The following is a 27,091-nucleotide window of genomic DNA, read 5'->3' on the forward strand; positions in this document are numbered from 1 at the left end:
CACTTGAGTAGAGCACTCTTGGATGTGGTGTCTTTTTATTCTTTGGAAGCAAAGACTACTTTCTCTTTAAAGAGTGTTACGTTGCCTTGCGTTGGCGTTGCACTGCGGGAAAAGGGCTTTCCATACCGGAGCTCGCGTGTTGGATGGACAGGCCCGAATCTAAAACTGAAATATGAGGCAAGAAATCTGAAAGTCTACTTTTTTCTGTTTTTTGTGAATTTGTGCTTTTGATATTTAAATTGCAGACATGAGAATCTTGAAAAACAGCTCCAGCTGTGCATCAGTGTTTTGTGTTTATTTGATCAGTTTCATGGCGTTTCGTCTCCAGAGATACAGAGCGACTTGACTTTGTTTTTCCACTGGATGTTGCGTGGCGCGTCAACCCCCTGTTGGCTGTTTACGCAGCGCACTGCAGGACTGGGCAAACCCTCTAGAAAGACTGTTACAGCATCATTTCGTGTTTATCACAATGTCCTTGTGTTCTAATTTGTGAAATCTCATGTCAGGATGTGCGTTATCAATTTCAGATGCTATTTTAATAAAATATTTCCAATATATTGCATATGATATAATTAGGCAGGGCAATATTTCTGCGTGTGAGAGTGTGATACATTTCTACTATTGCAGTCAGACATCAGATTTTAACGGTGTTTCACACAAATCAGCTCCCTCAAAACATTACTTGCACAAATGTAAATAGCACATAGAATTGTGCATTTAATGTCATTGAACATCCCCTCTGCTCTATAACTAATACGCAGATGATAATAGAGAGAGTGTTGAGAGTGGGCTATACTGGTTATACTGCCAGAGCAGCTGTGGAGCACATGGGCATTGACAGCTGCACGGCATGTGCTAGTCTAACAGACTGTCAGTCAATAGTAGTCGTAGTTGACATCAGCGCCGTGTCTGTAAGAACCAGGGTCACGCGGCCCGATGGGGGCGTTTTCATCATAGTGGTGCTGGCGCCCCGGGTCGCTGGAGCGAGCTTGGTCCATCCAGTACGACAGGTCGGTCTCCAGCCTCTGGGGACGAAAACACACCACAGATGTGAATCGTTAGAATTCTCAACGAATCTCACTCTAATAAGACCGAGGCAGCTGATAAGGTCTCTCCACGGGCACAGCTGTGACAAAGATGTGCAGTAAAGAAAAACCTTAAAAAAGGCCATGCTTTTCACAGCTTTGGCCTTTTAAGGGTTCAACAGCAACTGGCACACTCGTATATAAGATGTCATAAATGGGGCTGCGTTAGAATCAATGTGACTCTTGCTGAAAAGAAAAAGCTGTCAGCTGTGGCGGTAACGGAGTAATTTTGTGCTCTTGTTATTTATTCCCTCCATCCCTTGCTATCCCTGGTGAATTGCCAGTCATGCCAGTCACTGACCTGAAAGCAAACTGAAACTGTCTCTAAGTGGGAGTGGAAGAGAGGGAATTCATGTATTGACATGCAGTTTGTATTCAGTCAGTCAGTCAGACGGCAAAATTGTGGGGATAAATGTGCCTTTGGAAAAGATTATAGTTTAGACAAGACAAGATGACAGTTCACACCAGCTTTCCACATTTTTGTCATCTCCATATTTAAGTAATATAAAGATGCAAATTACTACATTTGTATTGTCTGCTTTATGTGTGAATGTGTTTTTGTGTGGTTTTTCTATTAATCCAGGTTTAAAGCCCCCCTAAGAGTTCAAAATGCTCCTTCGTCAGATTGTCTGGGTGTGGTTTGATCAGATTGGATTGACTGTTGCCAGGCAAAAAAAAACGACTCCACAAGTGATAAGAAATCTTGACTAAAATATTGCAAAATCCTGATAGGTGCTAGGAAAAATTTAAAAGAAGGAACGGTTATGACATCATTGTAACACCATTCTAATTTTGCAAGTACCAGTCACAATCTGGAGATTAGCACCACCTCCTGAATATTATTACATATTGGTTAGTCACTGATGACAAAGATGTTGGACTACAATCAAATACATGATGATACCTGATTCTTTGACATTTTTTTCCAACTGAGATCAGCCCACTCAAAACCAGTGAGAAGAGCGCAGATAAAACCGCACAGAAAGACTCAAGTTATGACAACAAGTGTTTCAAATTAAGCAGAAAAGATTTAGATCGAAAATATATATATATATTATATTATATATATATATATATATATATATATATATATATATATATATATATATATATATATATATATATATAATATTATATATAATATTATATATATATATATATATATATAATATTATATATATATATAATATTATATATATATATATATATATATAATATTATATATATATATATATATATATATATATATATATATATATATATATATAATATTATATATATATATATATATATATATATATTTGTTTATGTGTCTTCATTCATTTTATATGCAATGGTGCACTTGCATCACCACATTTCCTCAGAAACATCACATACTACTGGCTACAGGCTAAAAGTCTTGAGATTGCTGCCTCTGCGTAGTTTTTTTTTTTTTTTATCTGTCTCTGCAAAGTCAATCATGTGAAGGTTGCGTTTGTGTGTGCGTGTGAGAGAGAGAAAGAGATGGAGAGAGACTTAAAAAATTCGAAGGAAATGTGAACTCTCTTGGAACCGACACCACCCACCTGCTCATCAAATCCCATGTACATAAACTGAGCAATCCACTGCTGCACGTCCGGTCGACTGCGGTCCCAAAGGTTCCTCTTTGTTCTGCTCAGTTTTGCCAGGAAGTCCTGCGCTTTGGAAGAGGGGACGGACACCGAGGACTTTGAGGGGGCAGGAGCTGCTCCTGCCACTGGAGGGAAGCACAATCGGGCAGAAGATTGAAGGAAGTTGATCCTTATATCAGCAGTATGATCACACTGTTGAGTAAAGATGTTACCGTCTCTTTTCCTTAAGAAGTTGTACAAATAATAATATGTAAACAAGCCTATTAAATAATGACATAAATAATATTTATGGCAGTTAAACAGACGTTGTGTTGGCTGTGATGGAACGTCCATAAATTAATGAACTGGAACGTCCACATTTAAGATTAGCATTACACTCAAATGTATGTTGTGCTTCATAAAGTGGGCAGCAGAATTGTAAATATTACTGATATAGATTTGGATAAAACTATGCTAATTACCTTTTTAAAATCTATTCTTTTCTACGATATCGAGTCCATATTTTCCCTTTACTGCTTTTTGCTTTTCATGTCTATTAAGAACGAGCATTCTCTTAAATAACAGCAGTAAGGATCTTTTTAACTGTTTAAAAAAAAAAAAAAAATAAAAGAATAAAAGAGCGAGATTGAGCTCACCTCTAAGAGCAATGAATGCCAGCAATACAGCCAGCCCCATTAACCTCAAACAGAGCCGCTGGGATGCCATCTTGTATCCGCTCAGTCTTTACAGAGCTGCTGAAAAGCAACAACTGTTCATGAAACTGCTGCACGTCCAGACCGAAGAGTGGGCGGCAACCCGGACCTTCCAAGTGGAAACTTGCCCATGTGGGTGGAATGTCGTTTACCTTCTCGCCTCCTGACTGCAACTGGGAGAATTTCCACTCTTAAATTAATTTTCATATGTGTCCAAGTTACTTTTCCATCTCCCATATGTAGAGCGGTACGTGAGCAGCAGTGGGAAGGAAGAAAAAGCAGAGCTCCTCTACCTGAATGTGGTTTGCCGTGCAGTTTTGATGTGTGAAAAGATTCAGGATTGCAATGTATCAGTCTAACAAACTATGGATTAGTGTGCATGTTGCAGGAGTCTCTGTGGTATTTACCTGTGGTAGTCTGACGTTACACTGAATAGGTGAGGAGTAACAGGACAGTGGCAGAATTCACTTCAACATTAAGTCAGTGGCCAACAGTGAAATATCTAAAGATCTCTTAGCTCTTGTGTAAAAAAAGAGAAAAGTGTTTTATTTCTAATAAATTCAACGTTTCATTTTTAAAGGGAAGACTATTGTTCACCATGTTATAGCCTCCTTTTAATGACTGGTGTCCCTGATTGAATCCCTACAAAGCAGCTGTGCACACTGCAACCCAAACCTTTCTGATACTACATTGATTTATAAACTGTTAATTTATAGAGGTTTCGTTCAGAAAGCCTCACTCGGCGGGGCTTGAACTTGTAGTACGTTTTGGAACTACAAACGGTCTCTCTGTCTCTCTCAGGCTGAGCTGGAATGCAGGAAACCAGCAGGCAGATGATTGCACTACTTTCATGATGACGACGGTGAAGTGAGCCACATCACAAAAGACTGAAAGAGGAAAGGGGTGGAAGGCAGAAGAATGCAGGGAGAGGATGAATATGTTTGTCAAACTCTTGCTATTCTTATTTCATCAATGAGGCTCTGACTAAAGTAGCTTCATCCTCTCTGAAGACTTTTTTTTTTTCCTCCTCCATGTTAGCAACACACTCACACTGGGCAGTGAAGAGAACAGAGGTCAGCTCATATTGAAGTGGAATGAACTCCATTCATCATTGTGAAGTGCTCTTGCGTCGGGGCTCGTGTGCTGTAAAGCTCAGTAAAAAGCACAATTCTCTGCTTTTTAGTGCAGGCATGCCAATTGATGGCTCTAAAAAAGGAAGGTCTGTGCTTGGTCTCCTATAACTATAAGGCATCATCAGGCCTTCAGTTTGCCGTTTCCTGTCCTCATGTACGTACCATACAGAGCGATCCCTGGGGTATGCAATGAATCAAATTCAGGCGCAGAGCTTTTTCCGTTCGCCCTCAAAAACGTGGAATGATCTCTGCATCAGAGCTTTCTGGGACAAAGATAAGTCAGTGCAATGTGTTTGTTTGTTAAGGCAGGAATACGGAAATTGAAACACCGTTTGATCAGAGACACACAATTTGTTACCAAAACAGTTCATTTGACTTTGCTTCCTTCTTTCTGGGCTCAGAAGGCCGACGCCCACAGGCCCCAGTAGGGTGGGCTTCTCCTCTCCCTCGCCCCTCTTCTTGCGACGGCCTCGCTCTCCTCTGCTCCTGTCAAAGAGGCGTGAACATTCTTTCACCCTTTGCCCATCCATTCAGAATGAATGCATATTACAGTGTCACGTCATGTGTAATGGGCGCCTGTGAGCTGCTGACACTGTCCTCTTTCACTTCTGTCATGTCCATTTGCTTTGTATAGAGGGATATCACATATTTTCTAGCCACAATTTCCAATCTTGTAACATGTTGTGTTTTCCGGGAAGGTAATTTAAATTGAAAGGACACATCTGGATAAAGCCACTGGCCCTCAAGCTCCCTAATTACTTGATATTTACGTCGTCGTCACAATTGTCAGGAGCTCAGTGGGAACACTTTTATCCTTGAGCTCCTCTGATTCTTTTATTTTTTTAAAGGTGTAAAAGAAAAGCAGAAGGAAGAAAGAACGTGTGGATGAGAGCAAATGAAAAGAAGTTTGTTTCAGGCAGTTTTCACACCGTCTATGCCGACGGACTGTCAACATTCAGGTTCACTGTTCTGTGGATGTTTGCTTCTCTCCGAGTTCACCGGCAGAGAGAGAAGAGGCCGTTGGATCCACGCTGTGTCTCTCTGTTGGGGGTCAGATGAAGAGTGGCTGAGCTTTCATCACCGACATCACAGACTGTCAGCTTCCACACAGAGCAGATAATCTTTGCCAATGGTCATGGACAAAGTTGGTGTTATTCTCTATTTTTCTTATAGTCAACTTACTGAATTAAAATAGCTTTAAAATATATAGTTTCATTTAGGGAAATAGAGATGAATACATTTCTAAAACAGCTGGTTAGTGCAGTTTCTGATGCATTTAAACCTCGAATGAATACATTATTTAACTTTTCATTAAACCAGTAAAGCCTCACGGAAAAATCCTTCTCTTTCAAATTTGTCTTTGCCAAGATGAGCAGTATACGCAGTAAGTTACAGATACATTACAGATAGAACAAAATATGCCAAAAATGCATGTTATAGGGGAATGCAAAATAATTCTTATGCAATCAGAATTTGTATTGTATCCTAAAAACAACTTAAATGGCTTTCTAAAAGATAAAAGGGGTGTCTTTATTTGTGTCTAATCCTCATCAAATGTAATGCCCGACCACACCAACCCTTGCTGCCTGTGTGTGGGTGTTCACTTTAGAGTCTGATGAACTTTCTCTTGAAGACAAACTCAGTCAGTCCATCTGCCTGGCTGTGCAGAAGTCCTGCCTTTGGACAGCTTTTCTGGCAGAAAACATACATATAAAGCAAAGGCTTTATTTCATCAGGCTGCTCAGGAAAGCTGGTCTGAACCATCACCCTCTCACCCAGGCCTACAGAGGACTGATGGAGCATCCTCACTGCAGGCATCACTGTCTGGTATGGTAACACCACACAGGCAGAGAGGAAGGCTCTGCAAAGTCATAAAAACTGTGAAGAGGATCACAGGGACAAAACCTCCTTCCATGGACTCTATGTATGTGCAGCGCTGTCGGAAAAGAGCAGAAGGAATCGTCAGAGACTCACTCCACCCAGCTCACTCTCTGCTCACACACAAACACTGACGTACAACCTGAGACACAGCAGAGCGGACAGCATCATCACCCACAGAACACGTTTCTACAACAGCTTCTTCCCTGCCACAGTCAGACTGATGGCAAAACTAAACTGTGAATAGGACCAGCACTCAGGACTAGCCTATTTATTTATTACTGTAATTTAACATTATTTATTTTTTAAACTGAATCTAATACCCTTCTTGTACATACGACTACCTTTTGTACATATACCGCCGTATGTATAGTGTTTCATATTTTATATTTTTCTCTTTCTTGTTATGATGTTTTTTTTCATTTTCTCCAAATCTGTTGACTCAGAGAGCCCTGCACAAACCATTCCAATGTGTCTGGACTATTGGTCTAGGCAGAAATGGCAAAATAAAAACTTTGAACCTTGATTTAGAGATGGTTTCTGTGCTTTTGGGAGATGTGCTAACAGTAAGAAAAATACAGAGCAAACCTTATCTCTGAAGAAAGAGGCTAACTGAGCTTGAGAGAAGATTCAGTCTGTATAAATGTAAAGAAAAGACAAGATAATAGCCACTCAAGCCATTAGTGCAAAGTGTGTTGGAGCCCATGTGACCGGGTGAAGCTCTGAATGTCAAACCTTTCAGTTGGTTGCTGTCTCCCTTTCTCCTCCTGGCTGACTCTCCTTTCAGTTTGGATGCTTTTTTGAGTTTTCCATAATTTACCTTTTTAATAACACAAAACAAGCCAGTTAAGTTAAGACTTATGTGAAATAATTTACTTATTTAGATCCCATTTAAAATAAATTTGCAAGGGAGAAATAACGGATTTGATAACATTTTCAACTTGTATTAAGTAAGTGTTTGTTTCCAAACTGAGATTATTGGAAATAGTTGTGCTCAAAGTCATACAGGCAACTGGATACCAGTAATGTGAATATAAAAAATGTGAACAGCCGCCAGGTGACAATGCAAGAAGCTCAATACTGCCATCTTGTGGACTTTTAAGGTACTGCAGCCAACACTTAAGCGCCGGTTTCGCAAGGTCAACATATGTTCTTCTCTGTTATTATTATTACTATCTTTTTAATCACCCAAATGTATAAATAACAAATATTGTTGTCCTGTGTTTATTGTTCCCGTGACAGGTGGACTTCCTGCTGTAAATGCCGTTTGTTCCCAAACACTCAATGGGTAACTGAATATCTTCCAGAAGATAATATTTCTCAAATATAGCACATAAACCACAGTACTGCTGAGGTGCTTCAGTCAATAACCTCACATAGAGATACGAGGCAGATGGTTTGATTGTGACATAGGTCTGTCCAGGTGAGCTGGTTACACTAGTTGACACATGTTAGTGGGCACGGACACTTTGAGTGACAGGTAGAAGGCTTTGCTTATACACCCGCTTTGAGCTTCACAATGACTCTTCAGAAACCTACGGGTGACGTCACAGAGACTGCATCCATATTGTATACAAGCCATACTCTGGGTATGAGTGTTCTGGCATGCTTGAAGCACGGCCTGCTGGTTTCTGTTTGAAATGGAGGTAGACTGCCGATTCTCTCGGCAGCATTTATAATAACATTAGCTCTAGGTATAATAGTCTTGCCTGTCATTGATGTGTCGAGAATGAGAAAAATCTAATTTTGATGACAAATGAAAATGGGACAGGATTCAGATCGTCTGGTTTATTGCTTGCTCAAGAATACAATTCTTCTTACAACAACTTACAACAATATGCCTCCCTTCACATCACTTTTCCACCAATCAGATTTTAGTCCAAGTCCACCGTGTTCTTGTCCTGGTCAATTCGACTTCTTGGCCGATCATTTTAATGTCATTGACAAGTCACATCATGTTTGCACAATCGATCTGGCCGACATTCACTTACATTCTAGCTCATTATTTTAACGGCTGTGTGCAAATCTTCAACACAGGGAAGTGAAGAAGAGTTTTTTTTGGTTATGCATTCTGCAAATGCCTGGTCCGAACGACGTGCTTGACTCTTTTCCTGATGACAGATTGGGCAGCTGCAGCTTAGGTGGAGTGTGTGAGCCATTAAATGTAGAGTTGATCATTCAATCTGTGGCTCATCCGATCCCCTCCGGAGTCCTCGAGGGAGACACTGAACACCAAATTGCTCCTGATTGCTTGTTTATCCGGGAAAAAATTGTAACATAGAACAAAAGTATCTTCCACATGAGTGCCAGTAGAGGCAGGAGGCACAACAACCAGCAGGATAGTAAAGATGACAACCAATCACTTCAACACGTGTCATTTTAGTATTTTTCCAAAAGATTTATTGAACAAAAGTATTTAAATTCTCATCACGTTGTCAGTGATACAGTACCATAGTTTGATCTCAGCCATTCATATATGCACCTCATCTTATTTTTTTATATATATATACATACAGTGGAGACAAGAATTAAATAGCAATGCTCAATAACATTCAGATATATCATATAAAAGCTGAGGACCCCATGATCAACAACACTTCCATTGGTAAACAAATGCACACACAAAAAAAGGACACGTAAAATGTTTGGTAGGACTAGAATATTTTTTTCATTATCAACCAAATTTATATATTTGGTTTCTTGCAGTGAAAGATAACCAATTATAAATTGACTGTTAAGCCCAGCTCCCTTAGCTATTGTTGCTTCACTTGTTCAAAGTCCTGGTCATGCGCAACACATGCAGCTTAAAATGATATTGATAGCAGTTTACCAGTAGAAACTGGTAATCATTTATAAAACAGTGCATCTTTGATTTTAGCCAGAGGCCTTGGAGACGGACCTGGCGAGTCGCTCAGCTATGATTGGACAATTGCTGTTTTGGGGAGGGGTTTAGAGGACTGGTTTCACAATTTAGTATTAGGAAGTACTTCCAAACTATTTGTCGACCAGTGAATGACAATGTGTGACGTTTCCGTGTCCCTTCTTAGTTCTTTCATTATTTAGGTCTCAGTCAATCACTTGATCGTGTAAATAATTGTGTATTTTTGTGTAAAATTACACATTTCTCAGAAATCTCCATCATGACAAGATTCCCAAAGATATACTTATCTTTGACAAATACTACACCAGAAGAGGTACTATTTCATAACTGCATTCATTCGCAGGACCTGGAGCAAATTAAGTCTAGTTACTCAAACTTGTTACCAAAAAGTAGTTTTTTATTATTCTTCAGTCGGTATCTTCACGTAGCTACAGACACATACTGGAGAACAGAAACATGTCCAAAGTGACACAATATAAAGCATGAGCACAGAGCTACAAATTAATGCCAAGTATGGGGAGTGCAGTGCAGACCTGAAGCCAGTAGTTTGGGTACAGGGTGGCACATTTGGTTACATTGATAAACATTCATCTCTACAGAAAATCAGAGGTCTCCCCTATTGCATTAGTGCTCCCCCACTGCCTTTTAGAAATATTGCAGGAAGTATCGTATGCAGATTTTCAATCACTACTAAAGATTGTGGAGAAAGAAACTATTTGTAAAGGTGATGGAAGACACACATTAAAAATGGGGGAGAAAATGATATAAAGGAATGATGAAAATTAGGAGGAAAAGGCAAGAGAGTGAATCTAGTCACTTTGTGAAGCCATTGTAGGAAAGAGCAGTGATTCAAACCTCCAGAGAGGAATTTAAATTATCTTTAAAAAAAAATAAACAAAAAGTTAACTGAGGAACAAGGATTTATTTTTAAAAATAAATCAACAAAATAAAACAATGGCCAGCAATTTGACAGGTCAGGTCCCTCGGAGGTCTTTCTTCCCATGTGGATTAAGAGCAATGGTGTAACCTACAATGTGCGCGGTAGTGAATGGACATTATGTATGACATCAGAAGGAGAGCTCAACCCCCAACAAGGCCTCAGGCGTTCTGTGAGCAGCAGATGTGGTCACTGCACATGTCGGCACGTCCAACAGACAGATGATTATTATGCACCGTGCATGAAGGATGGAGCTGGGTATTTCCTGACACGGCGCTCGCCATCTTGGTGTCACCTGTTCGCCACCACAAGAGGGTCCAGAGCTAAGGCTTGAGTTAAGACAGTTAGGGGGTGGCGTTGGAACTATCTGTGTATAGTGTGTGAAAGATCCAGTGTGGGTGAGAGAATGTGTGAATCACAGCAGCGCTTTGACCAGGTACAGCTTCTCTCCTTGTTCGCTGGTGAAGATGGGGGCCTTCTTGTAGTGCTCCACTAGTTCATCAATGGAGCTGAACTTGCGCTGGCCGATACAGAACACGCCCTCCGTCTGCTGCACTTTAAAGTGCTTATTCTTAGCGGCCGCCTTCAGAGACACGGAGAAATCGTTGGGCTGAAAATAAGGAGGGAGACAGTTGTTGATTAGAAACATGAAAGAGTGACGGAAAAACACATGCAATGACATTTTAAGACAGACCGCTTTTACTCCAGCAGGTGGCAGCATCTTCTCACATTTAAAGATCTGGACCAGCGTTTCTCAAACAGCAACTTGTGACAAAAGTGAAAACATTCACTACTTAATTTCAGCATCTTAAAGAGACATTTAAAACTCTTAAAGGTTCCCTGTTGAGTTTTGGAGCAGAAAGATATTTTTATTATCTTTATGAAGCCGTTTTTTGATTAGGCCCCTATTTTGTTTATGCCAAGCCCACATGATGATACACATACCTACTAATGGCGTTAAACTATTTCACTGATCAACAGGTGGCAGTAACATGGCAACATGTGCAACAAAGCTCCAACGAAGGCAGAGAAGAAGACTGGAAGAGAGTGAACATTGAGGAAAACAATGCTGGTTTAAAATCTGCTTACATATCTGTTAAACCTCATGATTACACAGAGTGTTTTGCTGTGGAACACTGAAGGTAAACATAACTTTGTTTGTCTCCAAAGGGACTCTTTAAGCGGCTTGTAAGAGAGTGCACTGTTCTGTACTTCAGCCATCCAGAGGTGAGCACCCAGGGTCGCACTTTTTAAATGTCATTTAAAATGAATCTTAATAAAGAAAAGGGGAGTTTTGCCTATTATTAGCAGCTGCTGCTTTTTTCTTATAAACCTTTAGCTCCAAACGCACATTTGATCAGATGTTATACTACTTAGTGTGATTTTGTTTCAATGCAACCTATTTGTCTGCACTTGTCATTGTGATACATGTTAAACCTCTTATTTCTAAACTCCGCTGTTATATCTCATCCACTGAACCAGCAGCAGATTTTCTTCACTTGTTTCTTTTTGCTTCCATTTCAGCTAATTTCCCCTTATTTTGTAAATTCTTTTAAAATCACAAAAGTCCATTTCGTGCCCAGGCCACGCCCATCTTCGAACTCAACCCTTATTCTGATCTCAACTACACACCTGCAAAGTTGACAGCACCTTACAAGGTCGTGCTGCTATTGCGGAGAAAAAAAAACAGTTGTCCACATGCAAATATTAACCAAAGTACTCCCAACTGCTTCTGTATTAAAGTCCTCTTCTACCTCATGTGAGTTTCTCCCCGCCTTCGTAATGCAACTCAGCCGTGACTTCACCCCACAGACTCACCGATGACTCGCTGTCTCGTACGAGGAAGTCGCCCTCCTCTCCTCTCTCGTTGAGTATAGCCTCGGCCTGGTGTCGGGTGATGTTGCCGTAGTACCAGTCCCTCCCGGCGAACCTCCCCGAGCGCGCTGGAGCCACGAAGCGGTTCTGCGGGAAGCTGGGCGTAAAGGAGGGCGGGTCGGGCCGCTCGTCCAGCACCACCACATAGTTTTTAGGCACCAGGCCCACCATGCCACGTGAGTTCTTACACTTCCACCACTCTGGGTCGTTCTCGGGCTTCTCCACCACCTCCATGACCTCTCCCTTCTCAAAGTTCAGCTCCTCCTCTGTCACAGAGCTGAAGGGGTAGAGTGTTTGGACCAAGTGGAGCACTGCACCGCGGCCACCTGCACGCCCATTAGCCAACAAAGTCCCTTGAGAGCCGCCCTGGTAGCCCTGCGAAGAATCTCCTTCCTCTCCATCGTCAGCCCCACCGAGCTCCTCCAGCACATAATTGGAGGGGAACCAGCCCACGCGGCCTTTTTGACTGCCCCGCCACCAGCCATCGCTGCACTTCTCCATCACGATGACCTTGGAGCCCTTGACAAGGGTCAGCTCGTCCTCTCGCTCTCCTGTGTAGGCAAACTTGACTACGGCGGGGATGTTGAGGTCATAGATCCTTTCAGCAGCTCCGCCTCTGCCGCCACTGCCACCGCTACCATTGGAGGGGTACTCGGTGTCTGAGCTGGGCGTTGGGGAAGCATCGCGGGCGCTCGTCTTCCTCTTGGTTTTTCCTAAACCTGCAGCATGAATAGAAACAAAAGAGAATGTGACAAAAATAGAGAACCAATTTTTTTTTCTTCTCATTTGCTTCGAATACATTTGTAACCTGCATTTATTGACTTTTTGGCCACAACTGTAAACACAACATTGACATATTCTCACTTTATGAAGTTGAGACGAAACAGCTAGGTGTGTAAAACTCCAGCTGACTTGATGAGCATTCGTTTGGTATCATGTTTGCAGAAGTCAAATATTCAGCTTTGTTTTGGTCTTTTAAATGTTCCACTATGTTCACCAGCTAGATGCCAACTTTGTCTGTCTGCAGTTTGTTATAAAGCAGAAAGCTTTCAGTAAGTTTTTCACTGATAAAAGCTGCATGATAAAGACAGCGAGAGGGAAACTCACGGCTACAATGCAAGCTGGGAAATGAAAAACAATGAGCTGTAAAATATTGAATTGCTCTGTAGAGACGAGGAGAGCTGCAGAGGCAGGAGATAGCTCTCTTGATTTGTCAATACAGGAAACCCCTTTTGGAAATACTCATTTGATCCATTGCTAATATAAAGCTATTATGGTAACCTGCTTTTAGCTGTGAAGGCTGAAAACAGGTTTCGGGCAGCAGGGACAGGCCTGTGCTCCAAGAGGCAGTTTAGGTCAGCAGGAGACTAATTGAGGCTGCAAGTTGCACTCATGGACCCTCAGAAGCACACAAACTTCCTTAGACATAGAGAATACAGGATATCCCACGAGAAACCTCAGCGGTGAAGGACAGATCGATACTCTTGATAACAGAATGAACACAGAGGCGCAGACATCCTCTTGCACCGAGCATCCTGTGTCCTTTCACTCAAACACAATGAAATGAAAAGCTTGCCATCTAGTTGGTATTCTGTCGACACTACACACCATACACACATCTGTACTAATCAAAAGGCTGAAAATAGGTGGTGAAGACAGGGAATGAAAAGTGGAGCATGCACCATGGGCTTGATAATGACAAGCATATCCAGGATCAAAGTCTGCTCCTGCCGTACCCGTCTACCTTTTCCATCCGTGTACTTTCAAAGACGTCTTTAAACGTGTGTTTGCACACTTAAAGAAGGCTGTAAGTTTCTAAAGTCTCTCAGCTGAACATAACCAAGGAGGTCCCCTCTTCAAATGGATGTTAAAATAAGAATGATGCTCTACGTGGCTGACACTAATGAATCGTTCACTTGACAATTGAGGCTCATGTGCGACTACTAACCGACTTCTCGACAGCTCATCACCACTTTTTTTCCCACAGAGCCTGCTGAAATGCCACAGAAATGTCATTGCAGAGTACAAGATTTACATTGGTTGGAAAACTGCCGGGTTCACACAGAGTGGCATGAAAGTTGTTGGCAGAGAGAGGAAGAGGAGGAGGAGGAGAGCTGTGAAGAAAGACGAGGGGTCCCTTGGCAGCTGTTTCTCACACAAACATTAGACCGAGCACATCAGAGGCCACAGCTGACAAAAACGCAAAGAAAAAGAGTGAGACAGGAATAACAAGCAGATCATGTTTATGGATAGCAGCGTGCATGAAACATATCTGATAGCTGTGTGCCTGACTCGGTATCTCCTGACGAAGAGCCAAAGACAAAGGCTGACTCTTGAGCCTACTTCAGGTGGGAAAAATGAAATAGACTGTTGCTGCCACGAGGTAACGAACAGACACACACACAAGAAGGCTGCGAACACACACTCACACGCTCACACTCGGTCGAGCGAAGAAAACACTTTAACGCACACACACCTTTCTTCTTCACTCATTTCCACTTCAAGGCACTGGCCTGCTGGTTAGAGCAGCAGCAGGCTATTCCCTCCTCCCACACACACTCACTCCCAACCTTCACCTACCTCATCATCTTGTGGAAGAAGACTCGCTGTTCAAGCCCAGAGGACTAAGAGTCAGAGGGAAATGAGTTGATAAAAGCCTCGCTGACTGCGTGTTGCAGCATATTGCTTCACTCTACGGCGTACAGTGGAGGGCAGTTGGGGAAGTTACTGTAATAAGAAGTCCACACAATACCAAACCCCCCACCGGGCACATTTAAGAACGCAGTAATGAAAAAGCACAACCTGGCCCCTGAATGAAGAATTAGCACTGTGTCAGCGAGTGCTGTGATTTCTCAGAGCACTTTGAGTGAATCACAGATGAGCTATTTGGCCCTTTTAAATATATCCCCCGCACTGTTGCTCTCTACCCATTGTTCCACAAGTGTCACTTGATCTATACTTAACATATTAGTGTGTGTGAAACCAGTAAAACCTGCCAAAAGGCTGAAGGAGACAAGAATGTAACATGGAATGTGTAAAGCAGCAGCAGCCTGTCGGCCATGCACGTGCAGCATTTAAGTGCACAAATCATGTGGAAGAATTAGAAAATTAAGGCTTCAAACCATTATCTTAAATCCCGTCTAATCACTTCCTTGTCTGCTTCCTTCCAAAAACTCACTTGCATGTAGATAACAAACAAAAATTACTCTCAACGTTTTAACAAAACTTGAAGAGATGGGTATCTCCTCTGTTCTGTGGGATGAACGGGGGCTGGAAAGGAGAATATATGGGGTTTACAGCAGTGCGACAACTGGAGCTCCTCCGCCAACACCGCCCGGTGCTGCTGCTCCATAGGAGGGAGCTCAGAGGAATGAAACCTGGGTAATGTGGTTCTATATGCCGTTTGTCTTCGGCCACAAAGCCACCAGACCACCTTGCAGCTTTCTACTTCTTAACATAACATACAAATGGTAACTAAAATGTTGAAACAATGTACCCCTGATACCTGCCAGGCTCTACATGGACCATGTGTAGTCAGGTTTGGAGGCTCTAGCTGAAATCTAAGCTCTTATCAGCTTTCTGAGACGGACCCTCGACCACATATTGTGCTTTACACAGCTGCACATTTCGGCCTCCTTTCGAAGCTTGTTTGAGCAGGAAATGGGGCTATTTCGGACAATACTTCGATAACTATTTTGTTTAGAAAGTACAGAGTAAATGGACTGCCAGAATATAGAGCTGTTTGACCCAAGGACAGGACAAAGTGCTCTCCAACACCTCGCATTCACCCACGCACACTCACACTGACATGTCAAATCTCAAGTGGACCGAAATCTAACTTGCCACTTTGTTGTGCTGGTAAGTACTGGCCCAGTTTCAGCAATGAGTCAAACTTTTGCTGAGTTGTTTCATCCATTACCGTCTTTATTTCCTGTGAGAGGAAACTGGGACACAAAACAGCATGGAGCCATTCACAATTCAATTAAATTCTGCCTGGATTAATGTTGATGATACAACTATGCTAAAGCACAGAAAACTGGAGATACCAGTAATCACAAACTGTCTGCAAGGTCCATAATCATAATGTGGACTTACTGAAGAATCGGACAAGAGAAGAAAAAGAGCCAGAGACTACATACGGGATGAAGTAATCATGCTCTAAGCCAATCAGATTCTCCATTCAACTGTGTGAATACGTTCCATTAGCCCCTGACCTCACCTAGTGCTCATCACCTCATCAGGAAAATGTTCTTGCCTATTGGATTTGATCAGGCTTTTAACACTAAAGAGCTACTGCCTGGAAGAAAACTACTTAGACTGAAATGGAATTAGGCCGTAATGTTGTAGTCGATATATAACAAAGTCAGGCACAGAGAGGTAATCTATCACTCCAACACAACCATTTGGCTGCTGATTTCTCCACTAATCAATCTCCTGATCATAAAAAAAGAACAGAGACCCACGGTGACAGAGAATCACACACACACACACACACACACACACACACACACACACACACACACACACACACACACACACACACACACACACACACACACACACACACACACACACACACACCTTATAGAGCTGCAGAGTTTCCCTGGGGGCTGGTATCCACACAGCCTCCCTCCCCTCATCTCTCTCTACTCTTGCCTCCCCCTCAACTCTATGTCTGCCTTTCAGGGCCACAAAGTTACTATTTTTATTATCACTGAACTTCTTGATCATTCTGTCTTGTTAGAATTTCTACCACGTTTCTATTTTCTCCCCCATCTTCATCTCTCCCCCTCTACCAGCCTTACAAAAAGTGGGCGCTAATGCTAGAAATGTCAAAACAGAGGATATTTCTGTGTCATGCTCCAGACTGCTCCTTTCCTGCTTCAAGAAAGTAGAGCAAGCTGATAATTTTTAACTCGATTCATTCATTCTTGACTTGCCCTATATAGCAACACGTCCCAGTTTAGCAGACATCGCCAACTGATGCCATCTTATTCTGTCAAGGCTGCTTTTTGGCCGTCACATCTGTGGCTTCTGTACTCTAATGGTGATTAAGGGATTCAATCGCCTACCTGTGATCATTTTGTGCCTCCACCGCCAAATTAAAAATCATGAAAAGAAATTATTTCCCATGCTGTTAGGAAGCCGTATGAGATAATTTGTCTCACTAACAGTCCTAATGAATTAAAACAATTGTATGATCCCTGAGTGCTCAGATGTGATCGTTTCTTCCAGACAGCTGCACCAACGAGCTCATCGGAAAATACCAAAGTAGCAACGCAGAAGATAATTGTGTTGGGAAATGGTTAAAGCCACTGCTTGCGGACTTGTGGGGGAGCTATGTGCCCCACACACACACACACACACACACACACACACACACACACACACGTGTGTATGATATTGCAATAATACTACATGTTCATATCACTTCTACTAAATAAATGTGATTAAAGGATCCTATTAGTATTGTTCAAAATAAAGAACACATTTATGTTATTGTTTTTCCATAAATATATCAATAAAACAAGGAAGCCTATTTTTAACCTTTCATCAAATGTTTGTCATGCGTTTCTCTGCGATTACATGCTGGTCTAGTTTTACTAATCGATAGTGACAGGAGAAGGGTTTGTTGTTCAGGTTTGTTGCAAAAGGAGGAACACACCTTTATTAATGTTCCTCGTGGCATTATGAAAGCCATTCTTCTATGTAACTATTTAATTTTCTCAGTAACTGATTCTTTTTCATAGCTGGCTATAAAATAAATGAAACTCCTCTTCATATTTTTTTTAGTTGCTTGAGTAGAAATAACCCTTAAGCTCTATCCACTGATACTATATGCACAGACATTCCCTCTCATAAGTTGGCAGCTATGGCTACATACACAGTCTAATGTATTCAAGTCATGACTGGGGACTGAGACAATGTGCCGACAGCTGAGAGCCGCGGCCGACTCACCGGGATCTCCGGACAGTGACAACTCCCAGCAGAGACACAGTGAGGGAAACACTTGACACATATATGCATGCACACAAACTGACAACTGTTCATGACCACATTTGATCTCCTTTACCTGGGAGCAGAACGCATTGAAACAGAAGTGCATACATGTTGCACTCCTACTGAAAATAATATACGGACATTAAACTTAAACACACAGTTCATTTCTAGGCAGTGAAACAAAATTCTTCTTACCCAGCGTGTCTTTGATGTTCTTCACCAACGAGCCTTTCTTCAGGCTGTTCTTGCGCTCGACGTAGTTGGATGGCACGTACCCCGTTTGGTTGCCGGTGTTGCGGACACGCCACCAGGTCTTTGAGTCGTCCAGCAGGTAGAGACGCTCATTTTTACGGATGTCAAGTTCCTGGTCCTGCTGGGCCGTGTAGTCCCACTTGGCTACAACAATCACCTCCTCTGTCATCTTTCATGGAGTCCTCCTGTGGAGAAGACAGCACTGGGGTGAGCCAAGGAATAAGACACTTTAAACACACACACGCACGCACGCACGCACACACGCACGCACACACGCACACACGCACACACACACACACACACACTTATCACAGAGTGAAGATGAAAAGCAGAAACAAGTGACACATCCTGGTCCGAACAGCCACTTGTAAACAATGCCACACCTTTGAACGACCACTAGGGGGGCGCACAGGTTGATCATGGGTATGATGGATTATTGATAAAGAAATATTGCAAGTGAATGGGTTACTAACTATTCTTTCTGTAATTTCCATTTTAAAAAGAGGTTTCTTTTGTTCATAATTAACTGATTAGTTGTGCCACATTTTGATTAATGGTGGGCATGAACATTGAAACAAGACTGCATGAAATACCTTTCTTACAATATTAATTTGTATATAAAGTATTATTTCTAGCTTCAAGGAGGATGTGTGTATGTGTGTGTGTGTGTGTGTGTGTGTATGTATGTGTGTGTGTGTGTGTATGAGAGTCTCAGATTTGCTTTGACAAGTGACATGTCATTACAAATTAATCCATATTCATCCATGCCCACACTTTTTAAACCGCTTACCCCAGCTCACAACGAACATTTGACAGGACACACACCCTGGACAGGTTTCCGGTCTATCTTTCACAAATTATGAAACCCAAATAGGACTTGGAATGGACTTGAAATGGAGAATTCCCTGGAAGGAGATAACAGCAGACTACACAACCATTCCTTTGCGTAACAATTATAAAACATACAGGAGTCCTACCACACCCCTGAAGAAGACCCAAAGGACAACCAACTGGTGAAAACATAATAAGGTTGACAGATTTCAGGACAGTTTCTCTAAAATGCAACATCCAGCCCAAATAGGCACCTCTGAAGAGGCATCTTTGCTAGAGAGCAGCATGAACACACAAAATCAATGCATCACTGCACGCTCTCTCTCACAAAACACGCAAAGCCCTACCTATTACTTTTTGAGACAGACAGTGAGCGATTACATGCTCTACTTCTCCGGGTCTTAGATGATTTGATTGGACATGGGTTTGCTGGACTACCTCAACATGTTCAGGAATTATGTTCACAAGCCAAAATGGGAAGTTTTCTGTTTAGAAAACATGCTAAAAGGGATCAGGAAAGTTAGGCTTGATTTCAATTTGATGAAATCCTTTTCTGAGATAGAAAAAAAGCCGTCTCGGAGTGTAAGAACTATCCGAGAAATCTGGTTTATATTTAGCCTGCCGCCAAGTTAGCAGTCTGCAGCTAGAAACAAGATCACTGCAATAGATGAAGGAAGTAAACATGCAGATGAAAAGAGGCTCTCTCTGAAGATAAGGGGAAATTTCAAAGACACAGAATGAATAGCCGTGTTATAAAGCTTTTGTGTGCACAATTGCTCAGCCTGAATAATCAAATAAAACTGTCTACTTCATATCTAATCTCACGGAAGGCCATCGGTAGCTATTGTGGGACGCTGTGATTTATGGCAGAAACACCCTTCAGGAGCCGAAACTGAGAGTTAAAAATAATTTACAACACAGCTACATATTAAGATATTTTATTGAGCCGTTTAATAACGGTGCTAAGGTTAAGACATTTATAATAATGCGTTTCCAAATGAAAACGCCTGCTGCGTCAAACGGCTGAACGGACAAAACAGTACTGCTGATTGTGTGCGTGTGTGTGTGTGTGTGAGAGAATGCAGGAGGGCGAGTATAACTATATTTAGTATATGTGCACAAACATATTTTTTTTCAGTAGACTAGACACAAGGAAAAAGAAACTCAGCAGCACACGCTCACGAAGCAGTGGGATTGTATATTCCCTTACTCGTATTGTCATTTCCATTTTTATTCTTTAATGAGAGGGCAGAGCACAGATAAAGCGTAACCACAAAAGAGAATTATGACTCATGAGAGGTGTAGCTGCACAAATTAGACCATGTAAAAAGATTCCATTACTGCTGGAAAGATTAATATCTTCTGTGCAGGGTAAATTTTATGAAATGCAAATTGGAGCACTGGCTGTTTTTTCAACCCCAGAAATTCAATTCCACCGCAACCAAAGAGGCACAGAATACATTCTTACAGTTACAGTCACAACCAGAAGCAGGGTTGTGTATCACTGCATGCAAGAGTCTAACAAGCGCTTTCTATCTCTGCAACAAGCCGTACAAATTAAAGTGCAACAGCTTGCAAAGCCCAACGCTGCACTTGTGAATGTGCCTCTGCTTGCCGTCACTAAAGCTGTCAAACTGGATTTCTTCACAGCCCGAGACTGGGACAACGGAGGAGGAGGGGAGAGGAGGGAGTTGTGCAACACGCCACAGGGAGAGTTTATGTCAAGTTCACCATAAGTTAAGTTACTCAACTTTCTATTATGTGACTATTTTAACTGCAGGGACGAAGGCAGAAGGGTCAGTTAAACATACAGGACAAGACAAGAAAAGCAGCTGTGATTCTTTGGAGGGTGCAGGAAGTGGAAGGGCAGATTTATGACAAGATGAGGGACGGTGGGTGACGTCAACTTTTCTAAAAAGACAGGAGCAGAGGTATGTGAACATGCTGCGGCCTCTGCCCGCCTTAGGCTACAACTGCTGGATTAGACCGGGCTATTACTTTCCTTTCCTTTTATTGCATGTATTCCTCCTGGTGAGGATGGATGGATGAGCCAACCGGAGGATGTCTGCTGGGAGAACGCTCCACAGTATTTACCCGTCACTACATTTGAGTTATTGAAATACAAAGCAGACCAGAAATGTCAGTGGTGTAACATTCCTGGCTTTGTTTGTGAATCTATACTTTTTCTTGTTCCTCCTCGATGCAGCAAATATTGAAACGATTGATGCAAACCTGAACCCAGGCATGCCAGCACAAGGATATTTTCACACCTGCAGTTTTTATAATCAAACCATAAGCTATAAACATGAGGTCATCTGACAGGAAACTCATTCATTGGATACTTTTGGTGAGGTCATCTTGTATCATCAGTACTACATACGTATACCCACATGGGAAACTGAACTTTGTGTATGTGTGTGTGTGTGTGTGTGTGTGTGTGTGTGTGTGTGTGTAACTTCTCTTTTCATGAAGAAAAAACTACAATTAGAATTATTAATCCTGCCACAATACACTTTCATTCATCCTGATCAATTAATATGGTAATATGATAAGTAACAATACTTTATAGCGTGCTTGTTTATGACTTTGTTCAAGGACCTCTCGTGTTAGGCGGTGATTCACATTTCGGAAAAACTTTTATTGACCGATTTATACCATCATTGACTGCTGACTCCTCACTAACCGGCTGATAGCAAGTTACGGTATTAACAACTTGGTCAAATAAAAAAATGAAAAATAACAACTAAAATCCAAGGGCTCTGTATCAAGATTATATGTTTATGGGGAAAAAAGTACTGCCAGCTGAAATATATTTGACCAATATATATTTCAAAATTAGTAAATTTAGAAGTATATTTTACTAATATAAATTTCTAAATAGTCAAATTTAAAAAATCCAGTTTCAGTGTGTCTATAATAGTCCATGTGTTCCTTTTTAATGGAACACAAACTCAACTTGTGTGTTTTATTGCCTTTTCACCTCATACTGATGACATGATGGTTTTTTTTTTTGGCAATTTGTGGTGGCCAGAAGATCGCGAGCGGGTCGTCCTTCAATTCAGAATATCGGCAGTTCGATCCCCAGTTCCCCTCCCCCAGTCCATGTCAATGTGTCCTTAGGCACAAATTGCACCAAATTGCCCTCGAAGGCTGTGCCATCGGTGGGAATGATTAGTTTGTTCTAAAGGGCAGGTGGCACCTCGCATGCTAGCCTGCTATCAGGGAATGACATGAAGTGTAAAAGTGGCCGGAAGACTAGAAAGGAACTATAAGTACAGGTCCATTAACCATGTATTATTGTTTAGCCTTTGGATTAATGCTAGGGTAAATTATGTTCTTTATCATTCATATATATACACACACACACACACACACACGCGCGCGTGCGTGCGTGCGTGCGTGCGTGCGTGCGTGCGTGCGTGCGTGCGTGCGTGCGTGCGTGTGTGTGTACATATATCTTGACAGCTGTGTGTTCATATCGTTGCCGACTTGGTAATTGTTTTGCCAGATTTCAGGACTTGAAGTGCTGCAAGCTACTTTTATTGGAAAAGAATGTGGATTTTTCTGTTGGCATTTTTCAAGCCTGCTCTCGCCACTTTCTCAAAATATCCAACCCTAGACTAGATGCTGAAATCACATATATGCCATCTTAAAATCTTTTGGTTGATCAACTGAACTGCACCAACACACCTGCTTGTTGACAACGTTTCAGACGCCGCTTTGCAGGTTGATAGAGCCGCTGAACGGCGCCGGTTCCGCCTCTCCACACTACGAGGTAACTTCTGAGTTTTCAAACGTCCCCGGCTTTTGGTAGCGCTTCCAAACACCTTCGTTTTCGGAGCTTTAAAACGGCGGATAAGTGAAAGCTCAGTATAAACGTAGCAAAAGATATGCATTTTTAAATGGGGATGTAGATTAAACCAAACCAAAACAGCGTAGGTGTGAGAGCCTAAAAAGCCATCTCACTACACAATAAAACCTTTCAACCATCCCTTTTGCTTAGTGTCAATTCTTTCCACTCATGTAAACTCATGTAACACTTGATATGCTCTCATCCTAGCACGAGCACTTTGCCTCCCCTCACCCATGATACCAATTTCTCTGTCTCCTTGGCAACCTTGCTCATTAGACAGTGCGATGCGAATGCCACTCCAAACCAAGACCCCCTCCACTGTGGGCAATCATTTATGTCCAAATGGCAGCTATACCATTGCTCATTCCAATGCCGTCACTCACGGCTTGCCAATGAAATCAACGAGCTCCAGCAATCAATCTAGTTTTAAAACGTGTGCGATTCACTCAACTGTGGGTGAAAACGGGATCCACCAAACAGACCGTTTCATGATACATTTGTCATTTAATCTGGGCTACTAACTCAGTTTCCTTGACATAGTTAAACAGACAGGTGGTTGAACAAAAAAAAGCTTTTCCTTTGAGGAAGCATAGAAACACACACACACAAAAGAAAAACAGACAGATTTGGGAAAGACTGAGTTTAAAAGAGAGAAAAGCCTCATGCTCCTCGTGACCCCCCCATTCCTCTGCTGAGTTAAAAGAGGAAAGATGAGCGACAGACTGCTGAGCTGGGCTTCAGCAGCACTTTACAACACCCTTCACTGAGGGGGGAACGCTCACAGGCTCTTTCAACGCCACACAAAGAGAAGGGAAAGTTAAAGAGGATTATAAAAAATGAAAAAAGAGGGGATGTTTCAAGGAAAAAAAGAACGTCTGGCAGAGCTTTCTGTGTTTGGCATTCAGGTCAAAGACAGACCGAATTCAGCCAATTGGGGGACATGTCCACCTCCCCCCTCCACTCCACACTGTTTGCTTCTCACTGAATGGAGGACTGCTTTACTCCCTACTGGCAATCAGTGTCAAGCGTTTTGAGTGGACTGGACAGACTGAAACATGAGGAAGCTACTGTGGACATGGCTCTGTGATTTAGATAGGCCTGATGGTCTTGTTCTCAGATTTGATTTGTCCATGTCAACAGAACCCAAACAGTGCAGAATTAAACGCCTATTACATCCAGTCAGTGTTCACGATGTTTCCCACACTTTTTTCTGCTTCTGATCACGTTCTCCCTGCTACAAACAAAGCCACAAAAACATCCTGACAGCTACATTGTGAAACAGACCTCAACATCTGTCACTCACACACGTCTTCCGTCTCATTCATACACCAACAGGCCCTAAACTGAGGGGGTGGCCCATATATATGTTAGTGGGTGCTCTTCTTTAGGTTCAGGGGAGAAAATGGGTGCCGTCATAAAAGCCCATAAAACCACGCGAGGACATCTCAAATACAAATCACAACACCAAGACGGTCTCTTGTTGTCGGCTCAACTGAGAAGAAGGAACACTCAGACCACACAGATAGAGCCAGGGCTGCTATCCCCAACACGCCAGATGACCAGAGAGCCAACTCAACTTAGGATGGAAGTAACATCCTTAAAAAGTCCAGCTCTTAATAATGATGATTACAGACAATCTGATTAGCAGACACAATAATATATGCATTTAATAATTTTACTAGATGTAAACTGTTGTGCATGCAAGTTATCATGCTGTGCAAATTAAATTGATGCTGTACACACATGCTACCAAGCTGCAGTGCTTTACCATGTAAGGTACACACGCTCATCTCAAAACAAGAGATAACTTCAATAATTATTTTAGCTTCAGTTTGAGTTGCTCCTCCAGCAGCACAGCAGCCCACCGTGACTATATTGACTCCCTACCGGGCCATTGCATCAGGGATTGTTTTGCTTCCCGGGCAATTGAAGGGGCCTGACCTTTAAGGGTGGACCAGCTATTCTCCTTTTAGTGACAAGCCACTCCTCTGAGTTTTGCTCGGCACTAACAGGGTCTAACAACTGAATGGTATTAAATAGAAGGTCCCTTTGTGGTGTTGGTGCCACAACTCTGTTTAGTAGTATCAAAATGGCATCACTATATCCTAAGACCCTTGATTAGGAATGGGTATAATTTTTTTTCTTTTCAATACCGGTGCCTGAACCAAAAAAGAAAAAAAAAGAAGCACAAAACGATGATTGACAACATTAAAGAAAGTTTTTTTTTTATTGCCACGGCAAATTGTTTTCTTCAAATTGAACAATATATTAACTGTTTAAAGTATACTATAAATAAATACAAAACACTTCAAAAAGACCTCAAACTACAGCTTCAAACTTTTTAACTTTAAACTATGAACAGTATATAAAAACACAAGCATCAGGTGCCTGATGGGACCGTGTGCAACAGAACTCCACTCAAACTGTTGGATTCTACAAACTCTACTGCTTTACTGGACTACACGTCATCATTCATATCAACTGGGAGAGCTTTTCTGAACCAGACGGAGCTGCTCTTGAATTTGGCAAACACCAACTGAACCGAGGAACAAACACGTCTCCTAATAATCTCACTTTGTGTAGCAGCTTGGAGCGTTTCTTGTCCAGATTCCAGCGTTTAAAACAAACGTTTCCTCAACGAGGTTTGCTGGAGAAAACGGAGCGTTTCTCTCTCGGAGTTTGGCTCTTCTTCTTTACACGCAATTGTTTTGATGTATTTGCTGCACGTTGCGTTGTTCGAATCGTTTTTTGCTAAATACAGCCAAACTTTCGGCATTTTCTCTGTTAAAAGATGCTAGCTAGCTAGCTACTGTAGCTATACAAACAGTAGGCTATCGTCACCTGCTGCCCGGGACGGAGTCAGTAAAAGTACTGTAAAAAATCTGCGTTGCGAAATCTGCGTTGCATTTCGGTAGGTACCGGTCGTATAGGCACCAGTGCCATATTGGCACCGGTTTTCGGTACCCAACCTTACCCTTGATCGACCATACAATTAATTGAGAAAAAAAATGTTAATTGAGTAAATTGATAAGGAAAATGATTGTTAGTTGCAGCCCTATTTCCCCTCATCACGACCCGGCCACACTGCCCTGTGGGAGCAGCCGGCTGTGTCTTCGAGGTCTTGTCTATTGTTTTGTTCACAGCAAAAATAGAGAATTATCTTTTGACAGTAAATTGTCAATATTACAACTGTTTCAATATCTTTATCTGTAGAACATGTCCCAGACATGAAAAAAGTGAATACTTTTGATCTCAACACGGTTTACGTTGAAAAATAAAAGCCCTCTAGTGTCTTTCTGTGGACAGAATCCCTTCATTTGTCAACACAAGGCTTGTATTCAGAAATATTTGCAGGATATGTCGTGACTTGCACAGCTCCATGAATTAATAAAGTACCAGCTTTTTTTTGCATCGTTATCATTCTTAAAAAATAAAGAGTTATGTGCTGGTTATGCAGGCAGTGTTGCTCGGATATCACTTTTCTGGCAATTTATTGCGTATATAACAAAGTACAGATACAGAGGCATGTTGTCCACTGAAGCAGCAATGTTGCTCTTTCACACACTTCCTGAGACAAAGGCCTTCAAACTTAACTTCCCTAAATGGGTGATGACAGAAACCTGGAATTCTCGTCCTTCTTTCACTGGCCCTTCCTTCCTTCCCCCCAACATCTCTTTGCAAGCAATCTTTCACATGTCACTTTCATTTTCTGTCATTGCTTCAGTCCTCCTCTCCTGGGTAAAGCCAACATTGTTGAGTGAGTCCCCATGACAACCGCCAATGGGTGGTCCCATTTTCACCGACGGGGGCGTTCCCCAAGATAATCTGACTTGTATCCCTTCACTCTTTGATATTTCTTGACAAAAGATCAACTTTTGATTCTGCACAAAACACAGAAGAGGGTCAAATTAACAAAGAGAAAAGGACTAAATCCAGGAGACTCCAGGAGTGTCCCCAAAAACTCATTGGTATGATGGTGATATGATAATAAACCCTATTTTGACAGCAGAGTGACGGCACCTCGGTAAAATGTGTTTGTGCATCACCAGTTATTTAATCCCTGC

The 27,091-nt window shown here is 41.9% G+C and overlaps 2 protein-coding genes across 2 annotated transcripts in view; both read right to left on the reverse strand.

Annotated features, from left to right (window-relative positions):
- Window positions 1–862: 862 nt before the first annotated feature.
- ecrg4a (ECRG4 augurin precursor a) lies at window positions 863–3,459 on the reverse strand. Its single transcript, XM_079230774.1, has 3 exons — window positions 3,331–3,459; window positions 2,651–2,820; window positions 863–1,025 (listed from the first exon to the last, which is right to left on the reverse strand). The coding sequence occupies exons 1-3, from the start codon at window positions 3,398–3,400 to the stop codon at window positions 876–878; spliced, it is 390 nt and encodes a 129-aa protein (XP_079086900.1). The 5' UTR covers window positions 3,401–3,459; the 3' UTR covers window positions 863–875.
- A 5,331-nt stretch (window positions 3,460–8,790) lies between these two features.
- Window positions 8,791–27,091, reverse strand: part of nck2a (NCK adaptor protein 2a) — a 33,009-nt gene continuing 14,708 nt past the window's right edge. The window contains exons 3-5 of the mRNA XM_079230324.1: window positions 18,287–18,528; window positions 12,035–12,810; window positions 8,791–10,826 (exon numbers count right to left, since the gene is read on the reverse strand). Of these exons, the coding sequence (XP_079086450.1) occupies window positions 10,632–10,826; window positions 12,035–12,810; window positions 18,287–18,512 (1,197 nt within the window). The 5' untranslated portion in view covers window positions 18,513–18,528 and the 3' untranslated portion in view covers window positions 8,791–10,631. The remainder of the gene's footprint in view (window positions 10,827–12,034; window positions 12,811–18,286; window positions 18,529–27,091) is intronic.

This window comes from Taurulus bubalis, assembly GCF_910589615.1.
Source record: "Taurulus bubalis genome assembly, chromosome: 15".
Taxonomy (NCBI): Eukaryota; Metazoa; Chordata; class Actinopteri; order Perciformes; family Cottidae; genus Taurulus; species Taurulus bubalis.

Bases quoted from the DNA above. Each gene is read 5' to 3' on its own strand.
- ecrg4a (XM_079230774.1), bottom strand. From the start codon at position 3,400: ATGGCATCCCAGCGGCTCTGTTTGAGGTTAATGGGGCTGGCTGTATTG. The intron at 2,821-3,330 runs GTGAGCTCAATC...GCTTCCCTCCAG, and splicing joins GGCATTCATTGCTCTTAGAG to TGGCAGGAGCAGCTCCTGCC. The intron at 1,026-2,650 runs GTGGGTGGTGTC...TTTCGTCCCCAG, and splicing joins ACATGGGATTTGATGAGCAG to AGGCTGGAGACCGACCTGTC.